This window comes from Suillus paluster (genome assembly GCF_016628075.1).
Source record: "Suillus paluster strain FC165 chromosome Unknown EDB91scaffold_38, whole genome shotgun sequence".
NCBI classification, from domain to species: domain Eukaryota; kingdom Fungi; phylum Basidiomycota; class Agaricomycetes; order Boletales; family Suillaceae; genus Suillus; species Suillus paluster.
The window spans coordinates 294949-317311 of record NW_024537598.1 but is presented as its reverse complement, the minus strand read 5'-3'; the positions used below and the strand labels follow the sequence as shown (position 1 = coordinate 317311).

The following is a 22363-nucleotide window of genomic DNA, read 5'->3' as shown; positions in this document are numbered from 1 at the left end:
GGGACGTGTTTCCTATGTTTCTGCTACAACTACAGGGCATGAGCGCGCCTGAATCCAACGCGACGAGGTCTACAGCACCCGGCACAGACTCTACCTTTGTTCACCAGGCTTCATCTTACAACGATTGCGTGACGTGTCGCATCATAGGAAGCGGCGCGTTCGCTGCCACTGGCATCTATGCACTGAGAATGGCCCGTCCCGGTGCTTCTGGGAGTGTGGTTGGCAAAAGGATTATGGGAGGGCTAGGAGTTTGTGAGATACTTTCTTCGTCAGTTGGTATTGTCAACTGACACCTGGGCAAGGTTTTCTAGTGGGGAGCGTACTGAGGTGGCGGATGTGAAGCTAAGTTTGGAAGCCCATCGAAGTTTGGCTACACTGTGCGAGTAGTACACAGGTGTAGCTGACATCCTGCACGGGCACTACCAGATGAGCGAGAAATAAGCATCATTTGTTATTCGCTGAACGATGATCAATTCTAGCCTTGTCTCATACGGCTGCAAGTCGGAATCAACGGATAATTTACCAAAGCAGGACACTCTACCAGAACTCACGGTATTTAATCAGAGACAGAGACTCTCGTTATTGCGAGTATTACCCGCGTGACTGGATCTATGCAAACCTGAGAAGTGCGAGTTGAGATCTTGTGACTTCCCTGTCTCGAAGGTCAAGCCTTGATTATCTGGTACGAGAACTGGTTTTGTGGTAACACGCTGATCGTAGCCTACGATCAGCGCAGAACCATGATAGAATTTATTTACCTGTGACCACACAATGGCTGTGGCACTGCTAATCAAAACGTGTACAGAAGTCCAGGAAGTTGAAGGATTCCTTTGCGCACGTCTTTGGTTACTGGGGCACTTGGGTCTGTCCTCAAAAGAGTTGCCGCGGAATATCGCAATGCACTTCAGGACACAGTGCTTTCCCCCGCATCTTCCGGCTTTTCGCTAAAAAACCTCTTTGATATATTTGCCAAGGGCCTTCTCATCCAATGTACGCGTTTTAGACGTCTACGATGGCTGCATCCCTGGAATTGACCCTCTCTCGTCTTATCGCCCTGGCATTGAACGATTCTGTAATGGTGACCCGCGCCTTCTCTATGACTCTAGAAACATTCAGCCCTTGGCCAGCTGGCAGTACTATCACTGCCTGCCAAAGCGCTGCATCTGCGCTGCCGCACCACCTCACATGTGTATCTCTTAGTGTACCGCATATTCGACATAGTTTATCAACTGCACACACTTGTGTTCATCGTGATCCTCAAACAGTGTTTCCTAGTGGCCGCCGCTTTTTGGAGTCAATGTCACCCTCTGATTTCTAGCATGCGGAAACGGATGCCAGACCAGCAGGGAGAATCCTGGAGGTTCCTGATAGTATAGACCCTCGACGCAGCACCCCATCGCCAGTCCTCGCTGACTCTCGGCTCGAGAGGTCTTTCCACCGACTGTTCCCGTCTCGTTCTCGTTCTGCGAGTTCCATAGTATCTCCTAGGATCGGGGAGTATCATCGGCCCCGAGTCAAGTCGAGTTAAGCTTGGCTCAACTTTTGGAAACGCGTCACGCTCGATTGATGACGGAATAGTATTTTCATGATGTGGTTCCTCAACATTCTTGCAGACCCAAAACTATTGCAACTGCGAATGAGCATATATATGTGGCATAATTAGGGATTGTCGGTAAGTCAATTTCAGCCTTCAAGGCAAGCTGTTAGTTAATAACGACTGGTCTCGTACGTTGCAGCGTCGGAGCTTTCGTGCTCCGTAAGTATGTACGAATATTCAGTCAATATTCATCGCTCTGCCTTTCACGACAGCCACTGCTTCTTCTGATACAGGTTCGATGCCGACTTCGAATGGATAAGGAAAACTTGTTTGGCAAATGCGTGAGTATTCCTACTATTTACTGTTCGCCGAACGCACCTGGCAAGACCTGCGGGTATATACGGAGGATCAAACGGTTTTTCCACGCCATGGCTGTCCCTGGGTTTTGAAATTTGCACGGTCGCCACCATACTGGTTACAAGCATGAATACGGTGTTGTCTGCTAAAAAGCGCCCTGGGCACATTCTGGTCGCGGATATCAGTAAGTTTCATGGGTGTCGTAATGCACACTTACCTCCTGCCAAAGCCAAATGCATAACTGTAAGGATCAAGTGCCGTTTTCTTTACGTGGGTCTCAAGAAAGCGTTCTGGAGAAAATGCTTTTGGATCTATGCCACTGTCCTGGTCCCGACTAAGTAACCTGTATTGCAGGATAAGTACACTCCGTGGGTGCATTTGTCCTACTCACCAGACATTGGGCAAGATAATAGTGCCTTTCGGTATGTAGTACCCTGCTCGAGATGTCAAGAAGTATTCCTCGCCGCTCATGAATGAAAATACCTCTATAGATATCTGCATCTTGTAATTTCCTCGGCGCACCCAAAGGTGAGTTGGGATTCCAGCGGTACACCTCCTTAATCGCTGCATTAATGTACGGCAACTGCTCGCGGTCATCAAAAGTTGGCAGGCGGTCAGTCCCTACAACTCTGTATATCTCATCGCGCATACGGGCTTGAACCTCCGGGAAGCACGCCATAGCATGCATGAAGACCAACATGGTTCCAGCTGTCTTTCACACGGTCAGATAGATGCATATCCCAGAGTTGTGGAATTCTCACTGTGTCATATCCAGCTTGAGCGGCCGCATTCATCCCTCTTCTTAATCAATGCGGTAAAAACATACCTTCAAAAATCGACCACGCCACCCAAGGCAGCTGCTCCCTTATCGCTTCATCTTTTCCGTGGTCTCTCAAATAATCTGAAACAAACGAAGCCGGAGATGCTCCTTGTTTCATGTCCTGTTCTACCTGCTCTATCGGACGGTGCACGATATTAGAGACCCGCTGCCGCCCCCTCTCGGCTGTTCGCTGTATGCTGTTAAATGGGACCCAGGATGGCAGATACCATACTGAATCAACTTCAGCTTAGCTGTTTGCCAAAATGAACGACTGGCTTACGTTGAGGAATCATATCAACAAGATACGCCCCCGGAACCACGCTTTTCAGTACGATTCGCTCCGTTTCGGCGAATTCGTCGAAGTACTGTAAGTCCGTGTTCAAAAGGATTGGATTCAATGACACGGGGCGCACTCACCACATGGCTTGGAGTGTCAACAGAGAACCCATAGGTTATAGACGCGATTATATGAGCCGAGGCCCTTGGTAATGCTGAGTGAGGAGAAAAAGATAAGGTTAATGGGCAGCTGGTCTTACATATGCAGATGCTTCATGACTTCTGAAGGGCATTCCACCAGATTCCTCAAAAATCTGGCGGCAACATCCTCCTGCAGCGAATGATACTTCTGGACCGCTTCCTGGTTGAGGGTTCCGTGTATGAGCTTCCGTCCTTGCCTCCAATCTGGACCATAGGGAGCGAACGACAGATTCTGCCCAATTGCGGTTTGTGTTCAGTTATGAAGTGCGCTGCTGCCAGCCTGAGTGCATGTGCTCACGTTCTCGATTCCCATGTATTTCGCCATCATAAATGATGGCCTATCGGAATACTTCTGTGATCTCTTCTCAAGAAGCTCACGTATACTTTCGATGTCGTTCAGGATGAGAAGTTTGTTCCCGAGGACGCTGGCATAAACAATGTCACCTGCTCGAATAATTGACTATGTGCATATCCAAGGTACGGCGCTTTAGGACGTACCGTATAACTTTTTCCATTGCGAGAATGTTTTCCATGGCTTCGTCTTTGGAACGTCGAGATAATTCCCTATCAACGGCTTTGGTGGTGGCCCAGGTGGTAGCAACTGTGATTTGTTCTGGCACAAGCGATGCCCTATTACCCACAGGCCGAGGATGAACGATGAGTATACAATGTAGTGCAAAATATTTAATGCCATATAGCTGAGCAGTCAGTACTAGTCAGTTATCGTCCTTCGTAATCTGTGCTTTGACGTGGTAACATTGGGTAGGCTCTCCTCGTTTTATCTGCCAATGAGCGCTCCTTTGATAAAGATTAGGTCTTGTGTTCTGGCAGATGACCAGCCTTAATGCTAACGGGCTCCTCGGAGATGCCGAACTCCGCAAAACTTGACATATCGTGACTGCCATGAATAAACCATGGGGTTAACGTTGAACCTCGCGTATTTCGGTCATGCTCATGAGGAATCGTCAAGTCGGTGACCAAGTACTAGAATTCGGGGCATCAAAGTATCCCAGGTTCGAAAAATTATCTACTATTCTTGAACGCTCTGCAAGTGACTGACTTAGCTCAGCCACGTCGTCCATTGGTTATACTCTCCCTTCATCACTGCGGTCATCTCCCTAGCAATGATTCTGTCGGACTGCTGCGATGGGTGAAGTTCGTCATACCTAAACGACAAAGTGAGCTGTAGATCGCTATTTCGGACTGTTCTTTGGACTTACCACAGGAAGCTGTCTGCGTCAGTACCATTTGCGATTGTACAAGCTGGCGCTGAAGCGTTGTTCAAGGCATACACGCATGAGTGTATGCAGCCCGTTACATTGTATGGCGCCGTGCCATTCAAGTAGTTCTGGGGGTTGTCGTACATGTCGGTGAAAAGCCCGTAGGAGTCGAATGATGCTGCAAATATGCGTAAGTTGCTGCTTTCCCGAATCAAATCGTAGAAATGACTGACCGATATGGGCACCGGGGAGCGTGGGAACAAGCGCCTCGAGCATAAGGGATGTGATTTCATTCCCTCCCAGCACCAGCTCCTTCATAAACACATTCCACTCGGTTGTGTTGCGCTCCAGGTCCCAATACGTGTTGGGGTACGAGTCTTTAGAGTACAAGATAGTCAGGTCAAGTGGAAGTATCTGTAGATGCGAGGTGAGATTAAAACGCGATGGCCCCATGTTTGTACACTCACGTTCTGTATGATGAAATTCCTAGCACCGCTCTTGTACAAAATATCAATGACGTCGATGACGCATTGCCTAACCTGAACAATTGACGTGAATGCATCGCTTCCGGTGAGCAGCGCTCCGGCACCCAGATCGTTGGTTCCAATCCAGATGGTGTACATCGTCTCCTCAGGGTTTAGTGCTAACGTGCCATTGTTTGTCTCATCCAGGTAAGTGGGGAGCTGCCAACCTGGTCGGTTACTGCAATCAGTACAACATTGGAAAACCACCTGAGCCTGCTTACCCATGATCGGGGGGAAAGGTCTGTAGGTATAGAAGTTCGAGCATGTTGCGCCAGAACGAGCGAATCCATGGAGATTGAAGTCACCATACATCGCCGCCCATGTCGGCCAAGAATAGCCGCCGTCAGCAGAGGGGTAGTAAGAGGAATCAGTGTAAGAGTCACCGAAAGTGACGAAGTTTTTGATCTGACCAGGCGCGACACCAACCGCCAAGGATGGCGTGGCAAGTGCCAGTAATGCAGACGCAAGCTTCAAACTCTGTCGGAACACCATGGAGAGCAAAAGTAATGACTTCCCGATTTCACGAGGTCATTTTATATTGCGCAAAATATCCCGTTTAGCGGCAATCGCATCACAGGGTCATTGCAATAACCGACGAGCGGGGGACCGCGCACATTTACTTATCGCCACCGCGACAACGGTCCGCTCACGAGCACATCGATGAGATCACGAGACTCACATTTCGCTTGTGAGGGCGACCACACTTCATCCTTCGGCATCCCTTCGTTCCAATCAGACGAAGGTTTGTGACGTAAAGATATCGAGGTAGACCCAAAATTTTCACGTTCAAGAAAGTATGACAGTCACTCTAAAATTAACGCCACACCTGAAAGTCACGCGTCAAGCATGGATCATCGAGTCAGCACACTCACCTGACTGTTTAAATGTTTATTATTGGCGCCTGAGACATGACTTGCGCTTTGTGTGTGACCATGATTCGGTGAATCTGAAACCTTGGACGGGTGCTTTCCTTGTTGAGCCAAGGGAAGACTCTAGAACAGTCAGCGTTCAGAGTATACTAGCCATGGTGCGTGGCTTGAATGAGCGAACTGTGCTCGTGGTTGCTTCAGGCGACTGTGTTGGTGCCGACAGCGTCTAGTTCCCACACGGGCCAAAGGGCATACACATGACACCTGTGTGCGAAAGAGAACCCCTCGGTGAAAAAGTCTCAATGACCAATCGCGCATAATGATACATAACCAATGTGATAGTAACGAATATGACGTGCCGGGGATAGTCCACTACCAGAGAGATCAGCAGCCAACAAAACCTATTCGCTCTGCATCATGAAAATAACAATAAACAAAGATACTTAAGCCTCAGATCCAGTCGACTCCTTCGGCTGTTCGCTATCGATATGTTCCCACTCATCTATAGCTTCGGATGGTACCTGTTCAGAAGAGTCCCGACGGTAACGCGAGACCACACGGCACCGCAATGTGCAGATACCCCTAACGATCGCGAAGACAACGCAGTAGCCGACAGCAATGCCGATGATGTAAGCGGCTAAAAGTCCATGCTCCGTCGACGGATCAAGGAAACTGTAAGCTAATTGTGGGTGTCAGCAGTGTTATGATTCGCGTAAACGAACTCACTGTAGAATCCTTGTGTGGCATGAGTAATATATGCAACACCGAGGTAACACGCAAGAGGGACGAAACATGGTATGATGTGACTCCATGGACTTGGACCAGCATTTGTCAGGAGTATCTCGAACAGAACGAAGATACTATTCATGGCATGTTGAGATACATTGGACCAAGCTAGGAATGACCTCTCATGAGTACATCGGCAGCCGATATGAATGAATGCCGCCCGCACCTGAGTACCGGGTGCTAAACGTCGATGAAGAAGCGAGTATAGCCCAAAACACAACAGTCACGATGATGGCTGCGAGAAACTGTTCAAAAAGACTGAGAAAACAAAGCACTGAGACTCACGAAATACGGTGATAGTAGAGTACAGGAGGACGTGCAAGAGCTGTAGGATCCGTGGCCATGATTGCAGAGGGTACGACTTCTGTCCTCGCAAAGCAAATACGATGGTTTGAGTGCTAGAGGCCCAGAAGTAGGCAACCAGACCAATGTAACTGAGGTCGGTGAAGTAACTCAAAAAACTGTGGAAGCAGGATCAGTCGCAAAGTTCTGTGATCAGATGATGGACCGCGCCAACCCTGGTGCTTTACTTACCCACTAGCATCGTGGTAACGAACAGACTCAAAAACGAGAACAGTGATTGTTGTAACGAGCGAATACACAGCAAGCAGTAGACGAAGTGCACCGAGAGTCAGAGGAGAAAAGAACGGAGATGTCACAAGTCTACAGGCTGGGTCGAAGGGAGACGAGACACCAAACGATTCGTACGAGAGAAAAAATCTCAAGCCAGTAAGTCTCATGAACGCCGTCGAAAGAATAAAAAAAATATAAAGTGGTTGGCAACTCAGTAGGAGTGTTCAGTAACAGTTGGCGGTACAGTTTGTGGGGCGCGACCGCCTCCTACCCCGACGTGACATTCGGCTGTATTGTGACAGTACTTAGCAGGTCCAAAAATAAGTCCGACGTCACCAAGTTTGGGCAGCTGTCTCAGACTGTCTCCCGCCGCTCCTGAGGCCTAGGCCTGAGATCCGATACAAGTACATACATAGGTCGTCAAGGCCCCACATAGCAAGTAACAACATCCTTTTTTGCTCAACTTCTTTGATCTATGTGCTATCTTTCAGCCAGGTTCAGTCCAAGGTCCTGACGGATCAAAGATAAGGACATGCCGACAGACTTAACACAATGCGTACCTGCGCAATGAGACTCTGCGCAATGGGATGAAACTGCGTCTGTGCCTGCCTGAACGTTGATATAGCGAGGTCGTGGTCAACCTTGGACATCGCTCTAAACACAGGTCTGCAAAACTTCATGCGGCCCTTGATGACGCCTGTGGCATCCACCCCAATAACCCAATTTGCTGCTTCTTGAACAAAATGCTTTGCTGCCTGGGACTTGAGCACCAAGTTATAAAATCTGAACCGGATTTCGGCGCTGAGAGTCTTTGAGAAGCTGTATAATTTGTCTAAATGGAAAAGGTGAGGCGCAGGAAGAGATTCGTTGTAACTCTCCAATCGTTCGAGGAAGACAGCTGCAACCTCACTTATCCAACTGACACGATTAGGAAAAGACGTGTTGGTGCGCACCTCTTTGATTAGCATCCAGGTTATCTAAATCAGAAGCTTTGAAATCTAGCTTCGAAATGTCCATAGTGTGGCGCGATTCATACCACCGGTCAGCAAGCGCGTTTGCAGGATTCGCCAGAGTCAAATCATATTCCATCTTGACAGGTAAATCAAGTCCACTTTGATGAAGCCATGCCTGTCGGTCAATTTCAGCAGTTTCTTTCTGCAACTACCAGTTGTCCGACCTTACATCCCAGTTAATGCTGTTCAATGCTTTGATTTTTACCTCGCCGCCATTCTTCTGAAAGTAGGCATAAAGGTGGTTCTTCCATATCTCTGTGGTGATGCTGTGACCCATGTAAGTAGCGATGTAGTCCTTGACGTAGGGTAGAAAGACTTCAAGGCCACCAAGCGTACGCTCTGGGATATTCTAGTCAAATGGGTAGCTTCATAAATCACATGTAACGTACCAATGTGCAACAGGAAGTTTGCGCCTTTATCGTAAGGTACTCGACTGTAGGCAGAATCTGGATTCTCCCCGTAGTCAAAGTCGACAACCAACTTTTGGTATTTGGGTTTGTCTTCGAAGAGTGCAAGGGCATCTAGGAGTGCTTTGTATCCAATTATAGAAGATAGGCCGCGGTGTGCAGGTGAATGTATAATTTGTAGCAGCACACGTTCGATATACGTTGTCCAGCCTTCGTTAAGCCAGAAGTGAGAAGCGTGAGCATGCCTAGAGTAGCCTCAACAAATTTACGAAAGAAAGCCAGGAAGAACTAACGTAATACCATTCCCAAACCATGAATGTGTAAGTTCATGGATCACCACGTCTGTCAGAGACCTGTCTCCAGCAAGAAGGGCTGAAAGGGGTCAGCATTCTGAAATGGACATGTAGTATGCTTACTGGGTGTCACAAAGGTCAAACATGGATTTTCCTGGTAGATGATGAGTGGATCGTTTTATGGAATAACGTGTAACTGACCATGCCGCCATAAGGAAAGGATGGCGGAAGAACCAGCAGATCGTAAACCCCAAATTGGTATGGCCCGGCAATATCCTCTGCAGCCGCCAGAAAACTGGCATACAACGATGAACTCGCATTGTAGCGGCGCTGAATCTTGAGAAACATTTACCTGGTGGTATCTCGGCTGAACTCCCAAAACGAATCGGCCATAAGCTCAGGCTCAGACCAAACTCCAGACTTCCATAGTTTTCCTTCAGGAACCTGGAATGGCTGGTACTGCAAATTTCCTGCGGCGATCGCGAGAAGGTATGACGGAATCGGGGTAGGCTATGGACACAAATTCTGTGATAAAGCGAGATTGCAATGCTAGACTTAAACATGCCTGGTCGTACATATATACAACTTCATCCTTGCCAATGACCTTGCCATCATGGGCTGGACCATCTGAGGGCGGAGAGACCCGTCTTGCAGATAGAAGCACAGGAAGCACAGAACGGACGCTGGCGCTATACGTCTGGGAGTCTGCAATCAGCACGATCGACCCTGGGGATCAGTGGGAAATACTCGCCACTTTAACGGACGGGGTATCTTTTCCGTACATGTTAAGCTTTTGTCCGAATCGCAGAATCAAATTGTCGATGCGACTCACCTTGCACAGGAGCAAGGTCTCGCGCGTGAGTGGGCTGACACTGGCTGAATAGGAATGGGAAGGATTTTCCCTGGGTCTGCCTGAAGGAGCATGAACGGGAGTGATATTGGCATACGGTGGGTGGAAGCCTACTCTTTTTCAAGGAATTGCAAGGCTGTGCCATTCGCAGTCGTCCTGTACGTGATCTCAACCGAGATACTCGAGCCGGCACTCGCAGTCCGAGGAAGGGGGACACGCAGCGCAGATCCCATTACTTCATGCTTAGGACCAAGTGTGAACTATAGATGATGCAATCTTAGAAAAAACACGCAGTGAAGAGACACAGAGCGCACGTCTTGGACCGCATTCCCCCCAACTTTGACTCCCTCGATATGCAGATACGAGGTATCGAAGCTGAGACGACTCAAATAACTTGCCAAATAGATAGAAAACCACTCTTACATCGCCTCTGAGACTTCATCAGCTTTTGCAACCAGATCATGTGTTGCAGTGCCTATGATGACCTTGTTATCAAAATCAACCGTCCAATCAAAAGTGATGTGGTTCGTAGCGATCTGCAGATAATTAGATTGCGATGTAGGGTCTGCGTCATGCATCTTATATGTGTTAAAGATGAATCGTCCGAAGTTCTGGCGATATGTGATGTTGATGTGATGTTTGGCAAGAGAAACAAGTCACGTGATCCATTCGCGTCACAAAACATGCCACCGGCGCCGCGCTTGATTTTGTTCGTTATTCTTAACTACTTGGTGGAATTCCCTCCATCTCAGGTTGTTCGACAGCATCTACCAGCATGGCAACATCTCAAGTGCCAACTCGCCAGGCCATTACTCTGAAAGGTTCCACGAATCTTGTCACGGAGTTTTTCAAGTACGCAGCCAACACGTGCGTTGAGATCCACTGTCAACCAAAGTCACCAACTCATGATTTCATGGCCTGAAACAGGATTCTCTTTCAACGTGGAGTATACCCGTCTGATGATTTTCACATGGTAAAGAAGTATGGGCAAACAGTCCTCGTCACCCAGGACTTGGCACTAGAGAACTACCTTGATAGGTGCATCTCATTCCATCTCGACTTTCATATACTTGCTTACTTTGATTCAAGGATACTGAAGCAAGTCAACAGTAGGTGCTACGCGACTTCTTATGCTCTGGCTAAATCAGACTTTAGAGTGGCTACTTACCGGGTCGGTAACTCAACTTGTACTTGCTATCATATCAAAAGACACTAGGCTACCACTCGAACGATGGGTGTTCGATGTTAACCTGGTCGAACAACCAGCTGATTCTTCGGATCCGTAAGTTTGCCGCTATTCATGACACCCAGGTGGTTGACCCTGTTGTACAAGTCCACCCGTGAAACCGGAAACAGAGATCCAAGCCGAGATCCGCTATATCCTCAAACAAATCGTATCAACCGTCACCTTCCTCCCGATTATCGACGCGCCAACTGTCTTCAATATCCTTGCGTATACACATGACTCCGCTGACGTCCCCGCCGATGAGTGGGTCGACACTGATCCGCTGGCGATCGAAGCAAGCAAGAGTCAGCAAGTGAAGTTGCGAAGTTTCAGCACTGATATACACAGAATAGAAGCGATGGTTGCATATCGTTACGAAGGATAAACAATTGTACAAATTATTTGGACCCTTGCTGTACCAATGTCGATCGTGATAAACGAATACTAGTCGCTTTCCGGATGGTGTAATGGTATATGATAGTGAACGTGCATAAGAATTTGTATGATGAAAAAAGAGGAAGACAAAACTGTTCAACACATGATCACGACGTCCCTTCGCAAGGTTTATATAGAAACATCAGGTCTCTAACGCCGACCCAAACTTGCCACAAAGTCAGCGACTGCAGTCCAATACCCTTGCTGGACACACGTATCATCTACAGCCCAATTAAACAACGTAATTCAGAGTACCGAGATGACGCACTGTGGTGTCCGGCTTCGAACTCAATGAATTTCGACTTTCCATTACCGACTGACGATACGTCAGACTTGTTTTCAGTCCCAATGAATTTGGCGCCTTGACGCCGCGAAACAATCTGCCATAACTCTTGCATGTGCTCGCGTGGAACGACTTCGTCCAGAACGCCGCTCAACATCAAGATTGGCATCGTCCGGGGTATTAAGGGTATTTTCGAAGCCGAGTCCCATTTTTGATGGCAGAGAAATGAAAGAGGGCCAAGAAGAGGAAGAGCTTGAGGTACGAGACGTGGGAGGTTTGTGAACGTGTTCTCCAGGATTAGCGCAGTGATCTGCAGGTTCTTATATTAATTATGATAAGTATGAAAGCGAAATGTGAACATAATAACCTTCGATGGGTTTCGACTTGCAAGGTCGATAGCGACAGCACCACCAATAGATTGGCCATAAAGGATCTTGATGCAAAAACAAGTCAGTTCAATTATTGAAAGTGACATCGAAAATATTTACAACAGGCGTATTTTGCAGGTATGGGTGCGAGGTAACATAGTTAAGCGCCGCCTGAGCGTCTATACGTATACCTGAGAAACTGCAGTGAGCAAAGGGACCAAATGACTGGAGATGGTGTCTCACCTGATTCTGATGGAGAACCCTCAGAACGACCGTATCTGTTGGTACGGTTGAGAAAGGGTTTTCCCAGTCGCGAGATAGACTGTGTTGCGAAAGAAATAGGGCGCACCCGCGGTATGAGAGCATGAGCACATTGCAGCGCATTTTTACGTAGAATACTTTTGCGAGAGGTATCCGGTGACCGTGATTCCCGCCATTGCCGTGGAACATCAAAACTGTCGGTCGAGTGGATGCAAACTTGTATTGAGTGAATAAATAGAAGGAGTGAATGGATGAAAGCAAAAGTATCAGAGTAGTATGACACACACCTCTTCATGTGTCTGTTGCTCTGGGTAATCTATATGTGGAGCATGGCTGTTGCTTATTTCTGTCCGTTGCATGAGAAGGTAGCACCGCAAAGTAAGCCCATCCTCAGTGACAAGTGGTAAATCCTGATATTCAAGCCCGAAATCCGTTGGTACTGGGACCTCTTTTAAAGCTTAATCAGTTACGCTGGCGTGGAGTGTCAAGTGCCTACTACAGACCTGTGCGAGAGCCCGGCGGAAATGCGGATGGGTAAATGAGATAGTTTTGCCCGTAGTATAGCAGTCCACAACCTAGAAATAAGATTCCAAGGTTACTCAAGCATCACTAATCAGGAGGCGCTGAACCTAGCGTTGCAACACCGGCTGCAGTGGCGAAGGTACCCTGTGGAACAGTATGTCATGGTCAGGGGTCGTTGAACATCGTGAAAATATATGGAAGCACCTTGGCAAAAGCCTCTAATGATGGCAGCGACGGCATATGTTCAAGATGTCGTGGCACTTGCGACATAAGCCGCAGCATGTATTGCAAGTTATTTGTGACTGTTTACCTTAAACAGGATAAGGATTCCAATGATCTGGCGTTATGCATAGTATGCACAGTCCTCCCTGGCAGGCTGACTGGAGGCTAGCTGGGCAATCACTGGATGGTCAGGGCAGGCCTCTTACGAGCCCCCGTCTTGGTTCGTACCTCACCCAGGCTACACATTGACGCGCACTGTCCAAGGAACAACCCTGCATGCCAGCGTTGACTCGAAGGCTGTCCGGGCTCTACTTTCATCGAGTAGATGTATATCGAAGGACGACGAAGGCCGGCATCATGGATTTCTTCCGGAACACGACAAGAACTGAGAAGACTCGATGATCCGCAATACTGTCCTTCGAATCAGAAGTTTTGGATCACAGTCCCGATAACATTAATTACCAGAGCGATCTTCAATGCACGTTTCCTCAGACATTCTGCAATCACATTAGCTGTTTTTCCGACAGCCAAGAGCAAACTTCGAAGCGCAAACCCTCCAAAATCGCGCTGTCGTGCGGAATTTTTTCAGAGATGTCACTTGAAATTGGCTTCGGGATCCCGCGGATTGATCACGGCGATATTCTATCCATGTACTCAATGTTCACACCCACATTGCCTGTGATGACGGATATAGCAAGCCTGCATGCAACTGAAGATTTATTATGACGTTGACCATCCATCCACTATAGAGACCGGCTGAGACTGGATACGTATGGCGCGCGGGAGAGTCGCTTAGAGTCGACGTCTGCAAAGGTCAGACATCTCCCCGGGAATCATTGAGTCCAATTTCTAGAGAATCGGTTGCGGAGTGGCATGTGACAGAAATGTACTTACGCTCCACTTCGTGAGTGGGCCGACAGCAAAAAGTTCCGTCCTCTATCCAAAGCGGGTAATGGTACGCTTCTGACATATGTGATGCTAGGTGATGGATATCTTAGCGCGTTTCACAATGTTCTGAGAGACTGAAAAAATTCACATGTGACAGAATATTACGGACTAATCCGAACGAGGGCGTGCAGAGGCGTGCTATAAAGTCTACTGCATGCCCAGAAAGTCTGTATCAACTTCTTGTCATCTTTCTTTTCTGCGATCCAAATACCCGTCTTCTCACCAGACAACCCACAATCATTACAAAATGCGCTCTTTTACTATTTTCACAATCCTCCTTACGGCTGTTTTGAGCACCTTCACCAACGCTGCTCCAATCACCCTCCCCGACGCTGACATAGCCTCTGACAAGTCTGATCTTAACAAGCTTGGTCTCCCTGCCGTCGGTCGGGAGATCAAAATCAGTTCTTCGGGCGAGACCGATGTTGAACTTCCTACCCCCTCGGTCGCTGTCGTCTTCACTACTGTCTTTACCCAGATCCAGCCCTTGACTGACCAGCTTAGTAAGTCGTCAATATTTGGCATTGATTCCAGCATATCTTATCGTCTCCCTAGATTATCTCACTCCGGACAATGCTACCGTTGCTGCTATCTCGCCTGTCGTCGCTCAAATCAAGACTCAGCTTACCGGTGCTGTTTCTCAACTCCAGGCACTTGTTGGCCAGGATTCCTCAGTCATCATTGCGTCCGTTGATGGCACCGTCCCGTTGACCGTCGCCGCACTTGCAACGCTCATTGCTGATGTCCTCACTGTAAGTATTTGTAATGCAACCCAGCTTTTGTTGTTGCTGAGTCTCCGCTTTTAGCTTCTCTTCACTGCTCTGGGTGCCGTGCTCAGTATGGTCACCGGTGACGTCCACACAGAGATCCTCACCCTGCTCACTGACCTCTGCGGCGTCGTCACCTCTATCCTCCATATCGTTGCCACCCTCGTCCCTGGCATTGTTGTCTCCCTTCTTCCTCTCCTTTCCCCTGTCCTCTCTATCATCTCTTCTTTAGGTCTCAGGGGCCTCTTGTCCCTCCTCGGCCTCACCCTCTGATGCGTGCCCTCCTATTCAGCATCACTCATTCGGGTGTTAATCTCGACCATATCATTATTTATACCCCCGCACGATAGGGACGACCAAGCGTGCATTATTAGATCACGAATGCTGCAATGTTATCGTATATTTTAGTGCCGACATTGCAGGTTTAGCTTCCACTTATTCATATTTCATGTTCGATAGCACGACAAGGCAAATTCTGACACTATTTGGCATGATGTCGTTTACAGCTAGTGGGTGCCACATACTAGTCCTATGGCTTAATAAATCCGCGATGGGTTTGAATTAGATTATAATGAAGAGTCGGTATTGTCTAAGCCAGTCAAATTTCATAACATCGCTGCAACACTCATGCGCATATGGTGGCTGTTTGGCCCTGATGAAGGTGCCACATGGGCGCCGCTCCCCCACTGAAAATACTATGAGGAATAATATTCTACTGTATCCCACATAACTACCTTTTCAGTCGTTTCAGCAAGCCTGGCACGCACTCTCAAGCAACGAGAATGTAATGTTGTGCTCGAAGTTCGGATGAATATCATTTTATAACGTTCAAAGCTGATTCTAACGCTACTGTTTCGGAGTGGTTTCAGAGCAGAATGATCAGAACGTTCAAACTTCTTCTTTGAATACCATTACAGTAACTAATGATAGTAAGCAGGAACACAGGAAGCACCTGAGGCGAGCTGGGGCTTCGTGGTGTAGTACAATTGCAAGGCTCTCCAATTTATTTCTGGTCGCATAAAAATATGACCTGCCTTCTCGCTCGTCATCTTTCCCTCACCTACAAACTCTCCCTCACAATGTCTAGAGAAGTCAAAGCGCCATTCAAGGACGCCAAAGTAGTCGTCCTGCGCTCTTCAGACAATGTCTACTCCGTATCTTCCGGCGCATGCTCACACTCACCCCCTCTTCGACGCGATGTTCGACCTTCCCCAACAAATCACTCTGACGACGAGACATTCGACGGCCTAGATGTAATTTAAGTGTCGGAGAACAACAGGACACTCGACATACTGCTAAGATTTTGCTACCCGGTTGCGATACTACAAAATGTTTTGAGGATACGAATGACGTGAAAGAAGTTTTAGATACTGCGGGAATGGAAGAGGTTGAGGAAAGGGTGCGTAAAACCATGGTTTCCCCGCCCCTCCTGGAGAGAAACTCAGTGGGCCTCTTTGCAGTTGCATGTCGATATGGTCGTGAACCGGAAACCAGGACTGCGGCAAGATATTCGCTCCATCATCCAGCCGATGCAGGATACCCTTACCATAGCACGCCTTCGTAATGATGACATGCAGGGTCTTGCTGCATATCACACGCTCGAGATGTAGCCACGCCGCTAGAACGCTTTGCGACAATCACGGTGCGCGAACGGCTAAAGTGCTGTTGCTGTAAGGATCTAAACTGTCTTCGCAGATCCCCCTAGTAGTTAAATATTACCTGTCTTTTGCTTGGTGTCGAACTTCATCATGATCATCGACCAAGTGGCACGCCAAGTGCCCAACGGCGTACACACCCACTGATGTTCATTCTCCTTGTAAGTAACCGTCGCCGCCCATTTCAGGCGAGGCAAAGGTGGAAAATGGACGCTTATCAATATCGCTGCCACTATGCACGGCTCGGAACTCCTAGCACAGTTCTCCTGAGTCTCGATTTATGCCAAGTACGTGGTGGAGAATCTGGAGATACTTATGATCTGATCGGTGACCGGATAGTCTCCCGTAGGCATGACACTGGTCCTTCCTTCTGTATCATTTTCACGCTCAACGCTCGACATATCCCTGTGGCGATAATCGTATGCACATGTAATTTACCTAATCGATAATCACCATAAGTGCTTATTTCAGGGTCATTGCATGACCCGAAGAAGCAAACCGAAACTGAACTTATTGAAGCAACGAGATCAAGACCAGTAAAAGTCAGTCCAAAGGAGAACGTTATAAGTATCCAAGAGCCACCCCAGTACCCCAGTGAAATATGAAACCATCGACCGTCGGCGTGTAAATGAGATTCATTATTCCACTACCTGCAGGCTTACCGAGCCGCAAGCTGGTGGTGATAAGCTCTATGTATCGGACCAAAGGAACCTTTCTAAATACGAAATCATAAGTCTATAGGAGTCATTAAGTAGCAGAAGCCAAGCAGAAGTCATTTGATTCGCTCAATTTCGCAGTGATCGATATCATGAAATCAGTGCTTCTTGCAACGAGCAGTTGATTGGTATGGAGACGACTGCGTGGTGAGCTTGGCGTGGCCGGAACGAAAATGCTTGAACATCCATGTCAGTTGAAAAAGGATACAGACGAAGAGCGCTCAATGGAAGAGGACAGCTGCTGCGGACACGCGGATAACATGAGGCTCGCAGGTGAAATGAATGGTCATCGATAATCCATGTGGGTAATACCTGGGCCCTGGCTGTAGGCCTTAGGCTGAGCTGCGGAGTTATAACGATATCTTCTTCAAGATGCGGTCTGCAGGTGGTGGTTGACGATGGCCAAAATTTGAACAAAGCAGCGTTCTCTTATGGACAAGTAAAACCTTTTACGTAAATTGCATCTAATCTTATCTTACGTATACGGAAGTACTTAATTTTTGATCAAGGCACGCCTCGGACAATGAAGACCACGCCTCCACCATGTTTTTTTGTTCTCTTTTGCGTAGTCCCCGTGGCTGCTTTCCCCTAGGTCTGCCCGACAACTTAGCGACAACAATAGAAAGTTTTGATGGGCACGCACCCGTACGTATATATATAACCATAACAACGTTGCATCCTCGCGCCCGCGTTTACACAGTTTGCCCCGCAACATCCCCGCCTATACCGCGACGTGCTTTCAACTCCCGCTGTGCGCGTACATTTTCCACAAACTTAACTTTACTTCACTGTCCTTTTTTGGTCTTGATATAAGCCCCTCCGCGGTGACATCTTGACTGTCGACGTGCCATGTCTTACCGCCCATACCACCTTCCCCTGTCCCTCCTTGTATTTCTACCACTTGTCTCAGGGCATGGGTATGTCGCGCAAGTCGCAATCGATGGCAAAGACTACTATGGGAACGTCCCCAATGCCAATCCTGTTCCCAGCATCGTCAGACAGATCAATGATGTCGCACCTGTGAAGGGCGCTGATAACCCATACCTCAATTGCGGCCAAGATGCTCAACTCGCATCACTTGTCGCCGATGCTAATCCTGCCAGTCAGTTGCAGTTTTGGTGGAAGGGCGGGGACGGCAGCAACTGGCCGCATAATATTGGCCCCATCATGACCTATATGGCACAGTGTGTCAACACGACATGTGATCAGTATAATTCAACAAAGGCTGAGTGGTTCAAGATCGAGGAGACGGGGCTGCAGCCAGGCGATATGGTTTGGTATCAGCAAAATATCAGTGCGTCTATTTGTTCACATAATTTTTTTTTGTCGTCTGAAATTTTCAGTGAATGGTGGCCCATCAAATGTAACCCTCCCTCCAACACTCGCTCCTGGGCAGTACCTCATTCGACACGAGATTATCGCGCTGCATCTCGCAACTGCGATGGGTGGGGCCGAGTTCTACCCTAGTTGTACCCAGGTGAGCCATGCTTTGTCAGTGGTCATGTACTCCATGTCAATCGCGTCCTCTACAGGTTAATATTTCGGGTGACCAAACGGGTATCGCCACAGCAAGTGCAGAGGTCACTTTCCCAGGCGGGTACAGCGATGACGATCCGGGAATTTACGACCCAACGGTCTTCGACACGCCCGTGCAGTACACATTTCCTGGGCCTGCAGTTGTCTCGTTCGCTGCCACTGTGTCAAATACGTCGTCACCGACATCTTCCAATCCCAGCTCAACTACTACTAGTACATCTGCGCCCTCTTCAACTGCATCGGGCAGTGGAGGCGGAAATCAGTGCAGAGTAACCACGGCGCAAGCTGCTTTTGTTGTACATGCACGTCACCCACGGAGCGTGTCGAGAGTGATGAGGCGTTGGTGGGAGATCTTGGCCAGCTCTTCGTGAATAGCCTCAATATCTCGGTGGTCAGCGAGCAATTACGATTGTCACGATAATTAGATCTGGAGAGACGGATTTGGGTACAGGGCGGGGGATAGCGGTTTCCTGTTGGTGTTGATTATTTTGCGACCCTGTTACTACCGTATCTGGTTGTACCACTTGGTTTAGATCATATCATATGTAAAGGCAGTACCACTTTTTTGCATATGTTGTACCACCATGTGTGGAGTAGTTACGTTCAAGTTATGATGTCGATGAACCCCCGTGTATCGATATCGTATAGATAAAAAACATAATGTAGTTAGACTAAGCTTGCTTGATTTCCTTCTAACGTCAGCGTATAATCAGCACGAATGTTTTCGGTGCGTCCAAGACTCGGAGTCTCGGACCCAAAATTTAGGCTGGAGTTGTTTGGATCGAAGGCTTTTGCCAAACAACACCACGTGCGCGTTGATCAGATTAATATTGTTCGCCGAATCGCAGCGCAACAAGTTGGTTAGTGCTCACTGACCAACAAAACAGAACGAGCTAGGAACTATATTTACCTTAGTATATATGCGGCATAAGTGACTATTCTTATCTCCAAGATACTGTCAAATTAATAACCTGTCAGAGGATACCCTACCACCCATGGCTCCTAGCTACAGTCAAATTCACACTAGTCTTCTCACCTGATTGTCTCTGCGGGTGCCAAGAAGAGAGTTATCAAGCATTTAAGCTGCGTTCTTATCTTTTGGAACAATATCTGCTCTCAACGATGCTAAAACGGCTCACTGGGATGCCACCAACGCGATCGACGAGTTGCCCACCGGCGTACCCCGTCACGATCTTGAGAGGAGTGACGGTCTCCCAACTAGCCTGAACCACCACCAGAAGAGGGCTATCGAGAGTTGAAGGAGAGTGATAGAGACGGAGACAGAACCCATCGGTGTGGGGTGCGCTGCTTTGCTCTGCGTGTCCCAGAGCGATGCACAGGACTCAACGTCTATATGGCAGGGTCATCCGCAGCGCGGCGCACTTTCACCATCAATCGATATTTCAACGACATTGCAATGTATAAGTACTGGTGGATTACTGGCGTCATGCCTTATGCTATTCTTGTCCCTCAAGGTGCCTCACCTTATCAGATGATACCCTACTAGGCTACCACCAATCACTCTTGGCTCCCCGTTGCAGTAATATCCACACCACACTTTCATCTCACCTGACTGTCTGCGCGGGAGTCAAAGGAAAGTAGTTATAAAGCCTTCCAGTTGCGTTCTTATCTTTTGGACCGATGTCTGCTCTCAACGATGCAAAGCCGGCTGATACCGCCAACGCGATCGACGACTTCAAGTTGCCCCCCGGCGTACCACGCCATGCAGCTTGTGCCTGTGATGATCTTGAAAAGAGATTACTGAGGAAGCTTGATTTGCGCATGTCCATTATCGTGGTTATCTATACTCTTAATTATGTGAGTCTAAGTTCGAGTTGTTTGGCAGGCTCTATCGGCGTGTACACTGGTGCTCACTGTGCACCTACGACTAGATCGACAGATCGAATGCTTCGTGCGTGACATGTTGTCATTGCTTGCTTTAATCTCATGATGCCGACAGCAATGCTCGATTACAAGGTTTTGAGCAAGACCTGCACCTGCAGGGGCAAGAATACGCCACAATTTTGTCGATCCTATTCGTTGGATACATTATTATGCAAGTACCATCGTAAGTTGTGTCCATCATTAAGGGATAGGTCAACTGACTTTTGTTTTTTCAGAAATATGTTTCTGTACTGGTTGGAGAGACCTTCTGTCTTTCTTCCATCTTGTATGTTTGTATGGGGTGCGATATCAGCACTAACAGGTTTGCCGTCGTTGGTCTTCCATGAAGATGATACTAATCGTGCCTAGGGATCACAAAGAAGTGCGCCTTCCCGGTTTGCATCATGCTAATTTCTGACAGTTCGCCCCAAGTTATACGGGGGTTCTTCTCGCCCGTTTCTTTCTTGGCTTTGCCGAAGCACCTTTTTACCCTGGAGCCTTGTTTCTTATATCTCGGTGGTACAAGCGAGACGAGCTCGCATTGAGAGCGGCTCTCATTTCCTGTGGAATACCGCTCAGCAATGGCTTCGGAGCCCTCATTGCATCTGGTATACTTCAAGGCATGCAGGGAAAGTTGGGTCAAGCTGCATGGAGGCGAGAAACAATCGTCTCTCTCACTCACTTAAGCTGAAAGATCTGCAGATGGTTATTCTATATCGAGGGCAGCATGACCATGTTCATCGCGATTTGCGCGATGTTCGTACTCCCTGATTTCCCGCACAACACGCGATGGCTCACTCCGGAGGAAAGGACACTTGCCATCTCTCGCCTTGCGGAAGACGGTGATGGTCGGGCTGAGCCTTGGAAAAAGACGACCATGCAAGGACTATGGGATGCTGTGTCTGACTGGAAGGTGTGGTGGTTTGCAGCTGCGTTCACTGTCCAGCTTTTAGCGCAGTCATTCTACGCTTACTTCCCGACGCTCAGCGCAACTATGGGATATAATACGACGGTATCTTTGCTGCTCTGCGCTCCTCCATGGGTTTTCTCCACGATAGCTGCGTTTGCTCTTTCGAGGTGGGTGAACTATTTTTATCAGAAAGACGCGTCTCATGGACGAGTAGGTACTCTGATAAGAAGCAAGGGCGTTACAGATACATTGTTGCTTCCAATGCAGTCACTGCCATTGGATTCATCATATCCATCTGTACGATGAACACAGCTGCGCGCTACATTTCGCTGTAAGTGGCACCATCGTTTCATAAAGCGCTGCTCGTACTCAGAGACGTGCAGGTTCCTGATGGCTCAAGTCTATGCCGGATATATGGTGCTCTGGGGCTGGATCAACAACACTTTCTCTGGAGAGCCTGCGAAACGAGCTGTCGCCCTTGCTTTGATTAACGGACTGGGGAACATAGGAAATATTATTGGATCGTCAGTGACCTTCAAGTTGATCCTCTCACTCCTGCTCATTATCTACTATTGCAAATATCTCATAGGTACGTCTGGCAGTCTCACTGGGGTCCGACGTATCGTTATTCCTATGCCGTCTGTATCGCAACACTTGGGGTATCAACAGGCATGTTTGGTGGGATGCATCTGTATTTGAAACATTTGAATGAACAAATTGCGAGGAATGAGCGGGATGGGAAGGACAGTGAGAAGCTTGGAAACCCCATCGGTTTTAGATATTTAGTGTAGTAAAGAATGGATGTGGTATGTGGCTCTCGGATATATGGTTAATGCATACATATAGAGAATACCTTGATCTAATTGGTACTCACTTATCCTCGCGGGAACGTAGGCTGTGAAGAT

At 48.1% G+C, this 22363-nt stretch overlaps 10 protein-coding genes across 10 annotated transcripts; 5 read left to right on the top strand and 5 right to left on the bottom strand.

Annotated features, from left to right (window-relative positions):
* Positions 1 to 38: 38 nt before the first annotated feature.
* EDB91DRAFT_1055581 (uncharacterized protein) lies at positions 39 to 340 on the top strand (the record flags this gene model as incomplete). Its single annotated transcript, XM_041313933.1, has 2 exons — positions 39 to 252; positions 303 to 340. 2 exons carry the CDS (start codon positions 39 to 41, stop codon positions 338 to 340), a joined length of 252 nt encoding a protein of 83 aa, XP_041175736.1.
* Positions 341 to 1670: 1330 nt separating this feature from the next.
* EDB91DRAFT_502281 (cytochrome P450) lies at positions 1671 to 4030 on the bottom strand. Its single transcript, XM_041327497.1, has 12 exons — positions 3690 to 4030; positions 3490 to 3635; positions 3251 to 3423; positions 3132 to 3195; positions 2995 to 3079; positions 2721 to 2945; positions 2656 to 2669; positions 2378 to 2606; positions 2286 to 2328; positions 2112 to 2237; positions 1916 to 2062; positions 1671 to 1862 (listed from the first exon to the last, which is right to left on the bottom strand). Exons 1-12 carry the CDS (start codon positions 3883 to 3885, stop codon positions 1775 to 1777), a joined length of 1536 nt encoding a protein of 511 aa, XP_041175735.1. The 5' UTR covers positions 3886 to 4030; the 3' UTR covers positions 1671 to 1774.
* A 132-nt stretch (positions 4031 to 4162) lies between these two features.
* Positions 4163 to 5649, bottom strand: EDB91DRAFT_502100 (carbohydrate esterase family 16 protein). The gene is made up of 5 exons (XM_041327496.1): positions 5157 to 5649; positions 4879 to 5102; positions 4645 to 4825; positions 4412 to 4589; positions 4163 to 4357 (listed from the first exon to the last, which is right to left on the bottom strand). The coding sequence occupies exons 1-5, from the start codon at positions 5425 to 5427 to the stop codon at positions 4252 to 4254; spliced, it is 960 nt and encodes a 319-aa protein (XP_041175734.1). The 5' UTR covers positions 5428 to 5649; the 3' UTR covers positions 4163 to 4251.
* Positions 5650 to 5869: 220 nt separating this feature from the next.
* EDB91DRAFT_502038 (uncharacterized protein) lies at positions 5870 to 7735 on the bottom strand. The gene is made up of 6 exons (XM_041327495.1): positions 7724 to 7735; positions 7125 to 7673; positions 6876 to 7051; positions 6757 to 6825; positions 6531 to 6698; positions 5870 to 6483 (listed from the first exon to the last, which is right to left on the bottom strand). Exons 2-6 carry the CDS (start codon positions 7328 to 7330, stop codon positions 6248 to 6250), a joined length of 855 nt encoding a protein of 284 aa, XP_041175733.1. The 5' UTR covers positions 7331 to 7673; positions 7724 to 7735; the 3' UTR covers positions 5870 to 6247.
* Positions 7440 to 10361, bottom strand: EDB91DRAFT_1142219 (peptidase family M1-domain-containing protein). Its single transcript, XM_041319038.1, has 15 exons — positions 10150 to 10361; positions 10041 to 10101; positions 9841 to 9986; positions 9709 to 9788; positions 9628 to 9647; positions 9442 to 9573; positions 9229 to 9386; positions 9078 to 9171; positions 9000 to 9030; positions 8877 to 8955; positions 8566 to 8828; positions 8346 to 8515; positions 8117 to 8291; positions 7724 to 8061; positions 7440 to 7673 (listed from the first exon to the last, which is right to left on the bottom strand). The coding sequence occupies exons 1-15, from the start codon at positions 10302 to 10304 to the stop codon at positions 7644 to 7646; spliced, it is 1932 nt and encodes a 643-aa protein (XP_041175732.1). The 5' UTR covers positions 10305 to 10361; the 3' UTR covers positions 7440 to 7643.
* Positions 10362 to 10421: 60 nt separating this feature from the next.
* EDB91DRAFT_501948 (DNA-binding protein) lies at positions 10422 to 11472 on the top strand. Its single transcript, XM_041327494.1, has 5 exons — positions 10422 to 10593; positions 10654 to 10764; positions 10816 to 10835; positions 10882 to 11008; positions 11060 to 11472. Exons 1-5 carry the CDS (start codon positions 10502 to 10504, stop codon positions 11334 to 11336), a joined length of 627 nt encoding a protein of 208 aa, XP_041175731.1. The 5' UTR covers positions 10422 to 10501; the 3' UTR covers positions 11337 to 11472.
* A 64-nt stretch (positions 11473 to 11536) lies between these two features.
* On the bottom strand, positions 11537 to 13060 carry EDB91DRAFT_1238040 (Alpha/Beta hydrolase protein; the record flags this gene model as incomplete). Its single annotated transcript, XM_041321660.1, has 10 exons — positions 11537 to 11607; positions 11655 to 11979; positions 12037 to 12102; positions 12158 to 12228; positions 12281 to 12315; positions 12387 to 12514; positions 12586 to 12746; positions 12802 to 12873; positions 12928 to 12964; positions 13025 to 13060. The coding sequence occupies 10 exons, from the start codon at positions 13058 to 13060 to the stop codon at positions 11537 to 11539; spliced, it is 1002 nt and encodes a 333-aa protein (XP_041175730.1).
* Positions 13061 to 14237: 1177 nt separating this feature from the next.
* EDB91DRAFT_1083344 (uncharacterized protein) lies at positions 14238 to 15030 on the top strand (the record flags this gene model as incomplete). Its single annotated transcript, XM_041315612.1, has 3 exons — positions 14238 to 14493; positions 14546 to 14742; positions 14797 to 15030. The coding sequence occupies 3 exons, from the start codon at positions 14238 to 14240 to the stop codon at positions 15028 to 15030; spliced, it is 687 nt and encodes a 228-aa protein (XP_041175729.1).
* Positions 15031 to 17885: 2855 nt separating this feature from the next.
* On the top strand, positions 17886 to 19394 carry EDB91DRAFT_1142186 (glycoside hydrolase family 61 protein). The gene is made up of 3 exons (XM_041319037.1): positions 17886 to 18422; positions 18472 to 18605; positions 18661 to 19394. Exons 1-3 carry the CDS (start codon positions 17978 to 17980, stop codon positions 19033 to 19035), a joined length of 954 nt encoding a protein of 317 aa, XP_041175728.1. The 5' UTR covers positions 17886 to 17977; the 3' UTR covers positions 19036 to 19394.
* Positions 19395 to 20305: 911 nt separating this feature from the next.
* On the top strand, positions 20306 to 22326 carry EDB91DRAFT_1224698 (major facilitator superfamily domain-containing protein; the record flags this gene model as incomplete). The annotated part of the gene is made up of 9 exons (XM_041320955.1): positions 20306 to 20523; positions 20625 to 20732; positions 20785 to 20870; positions 20918 to 20930; positions 20981 to 21202; positions 21251 to 21625; positions 21673 to 21789; positions 21842 to 21982; positions 22048 to 22326. The coding sequence occupies 9 exons, from the start codon at positions 20306 to 20308 to the stop codon at positions 22247 to 22249; spliced, it is 1482 nt and encodes a 493-aa protein (XP_041175727.1). The 3' UTR covers positions 22250 to 22326.
* Between the last annotated feature and the right edge of the window lie 37 nt (positions 22327 to 22363).

Coding starts and splice junctions, on each gene's coding strand:
- EDB91DRAFT_502281 (XM_041327497.1), bottom strand. CDS start 3,885: ATGGCATTAAATATTTTGCACTACATTGTATACTCATCGTTCATCCTC. Junction 3,636..3,689: donor GCAATGGAAAAAGTTATACG/GTACGTCCTAAA, acceptor TTATTCGAGCAG/GTGACATTGTTTATGCCAGC. Junction 1,863..1,915: donor ATACCCGCAGGTCTTGCCAG/GTGCGTTCGGCG, acceptor TTGCCAAACAAG/TTTTCCTTATCCATTCGAAG.
- EDB91DRAFT_502100 (XM_041327496.1), bottom strand. CDS start 5,427: ATGGTGTTCCGACAGAGTTTGAAGCTTGCGTCTGCATTACTGGCACTT. Junction 5,103..5,156: donor ACCTTTCCCCCCGATCATGG/GTAAGCAGGCTC, acceptor GTAACCGACCAG/GTTGGCAGCTCCCCACTTAC. Junction 4,358..4,411: donor GACGCAGACAGCTTCCTGTG/GTAAGTCCAAAG, acceptor TTTGTCGTTTAG/GTATGACGAACTTCACCCAT.
- EDB91DRAFT_502038 (XM_041327495.1), bottom strand. CDS start 7,330: ATGAGACTTACTGGCTTGAGATTTTTTCTCTCGTACGAATCGTTTGGT. Junction 7,052..7,124: donor CGTTACCACGATGCTAGTGG/GTAAGTAAAGCA, acceptor CTGCTTCCACAG/TTTTTTGAGTTACTTCACCG. Junction 6,699..6,756: donor GTTTAGCACCCGGTACTCAG/GTGCGGGCGGCA, acceptor GGTCATTCCTAG/CTTGGTCCAATGTATCTCAA.
- EDB91DRAFT_1142219 (XM_041319038.1), bottom strand. CDS start 10,304: ATGCATGACGCAGACCCTACATCGCAATCTAATTATCTGCAGATCGCT. Junction 10,102..10,149: donor GATGAAGTCTCAGAGGCGAT/GTAAGAGTGGTT, acceptor GAGTCGTCTCAG/CTTCGATACCTCGTATCTGC. Junction 8,292..8,345: donor TGAACAGCATTAACTGGGAT/GTAAGGTCGGAC, acceptor ATTGACCGACAG/GCATGGCTTCATCAAAGTGG.
- EDB91DRAFT_501948 (XM_041327494.1), top strand. CDS start 10,502: ATGGCAACATCTCAAGTGCCAACTCGCCAGGCCATTACTCTGAAAGGT. Junction 10,594..10,653: donor TTCAAGTACGCAGCCAACAC/GTGCGTTGAGAT, acceptor GGCCTGAAACAG/GATTCTCTTTCAACGTGGAG. Junction 11,009..11,059: donor CCAGCTGATTCTTCGGATCC/GTAAGTTTGCCG, acceptor CTGTTGTACAAG/TCCACCCGTGAAACCGGAAA.
- EDB91DRAFT_1142186 (XM_041319037.1), top strand. CDS start 17,978: ATGTCTTACCGCCCATACCACCTTCCCCTGTCCCTCCTTGTATTTCTA. Junction 18,423..18,471: donor TTGGTATCAGCAAAATATCA/GTGCGTCTATTT, acceptor TGAAATTTTCAG/TGAATGGTGGCCCATCAAAT. Junction 18,606..18,660: donor TCTACCCTAGTTGTACCCAG/GTGAGCCATGCT, acceptor CGTCCTCTACAG/GTTAATATTTCGGGTGACCA.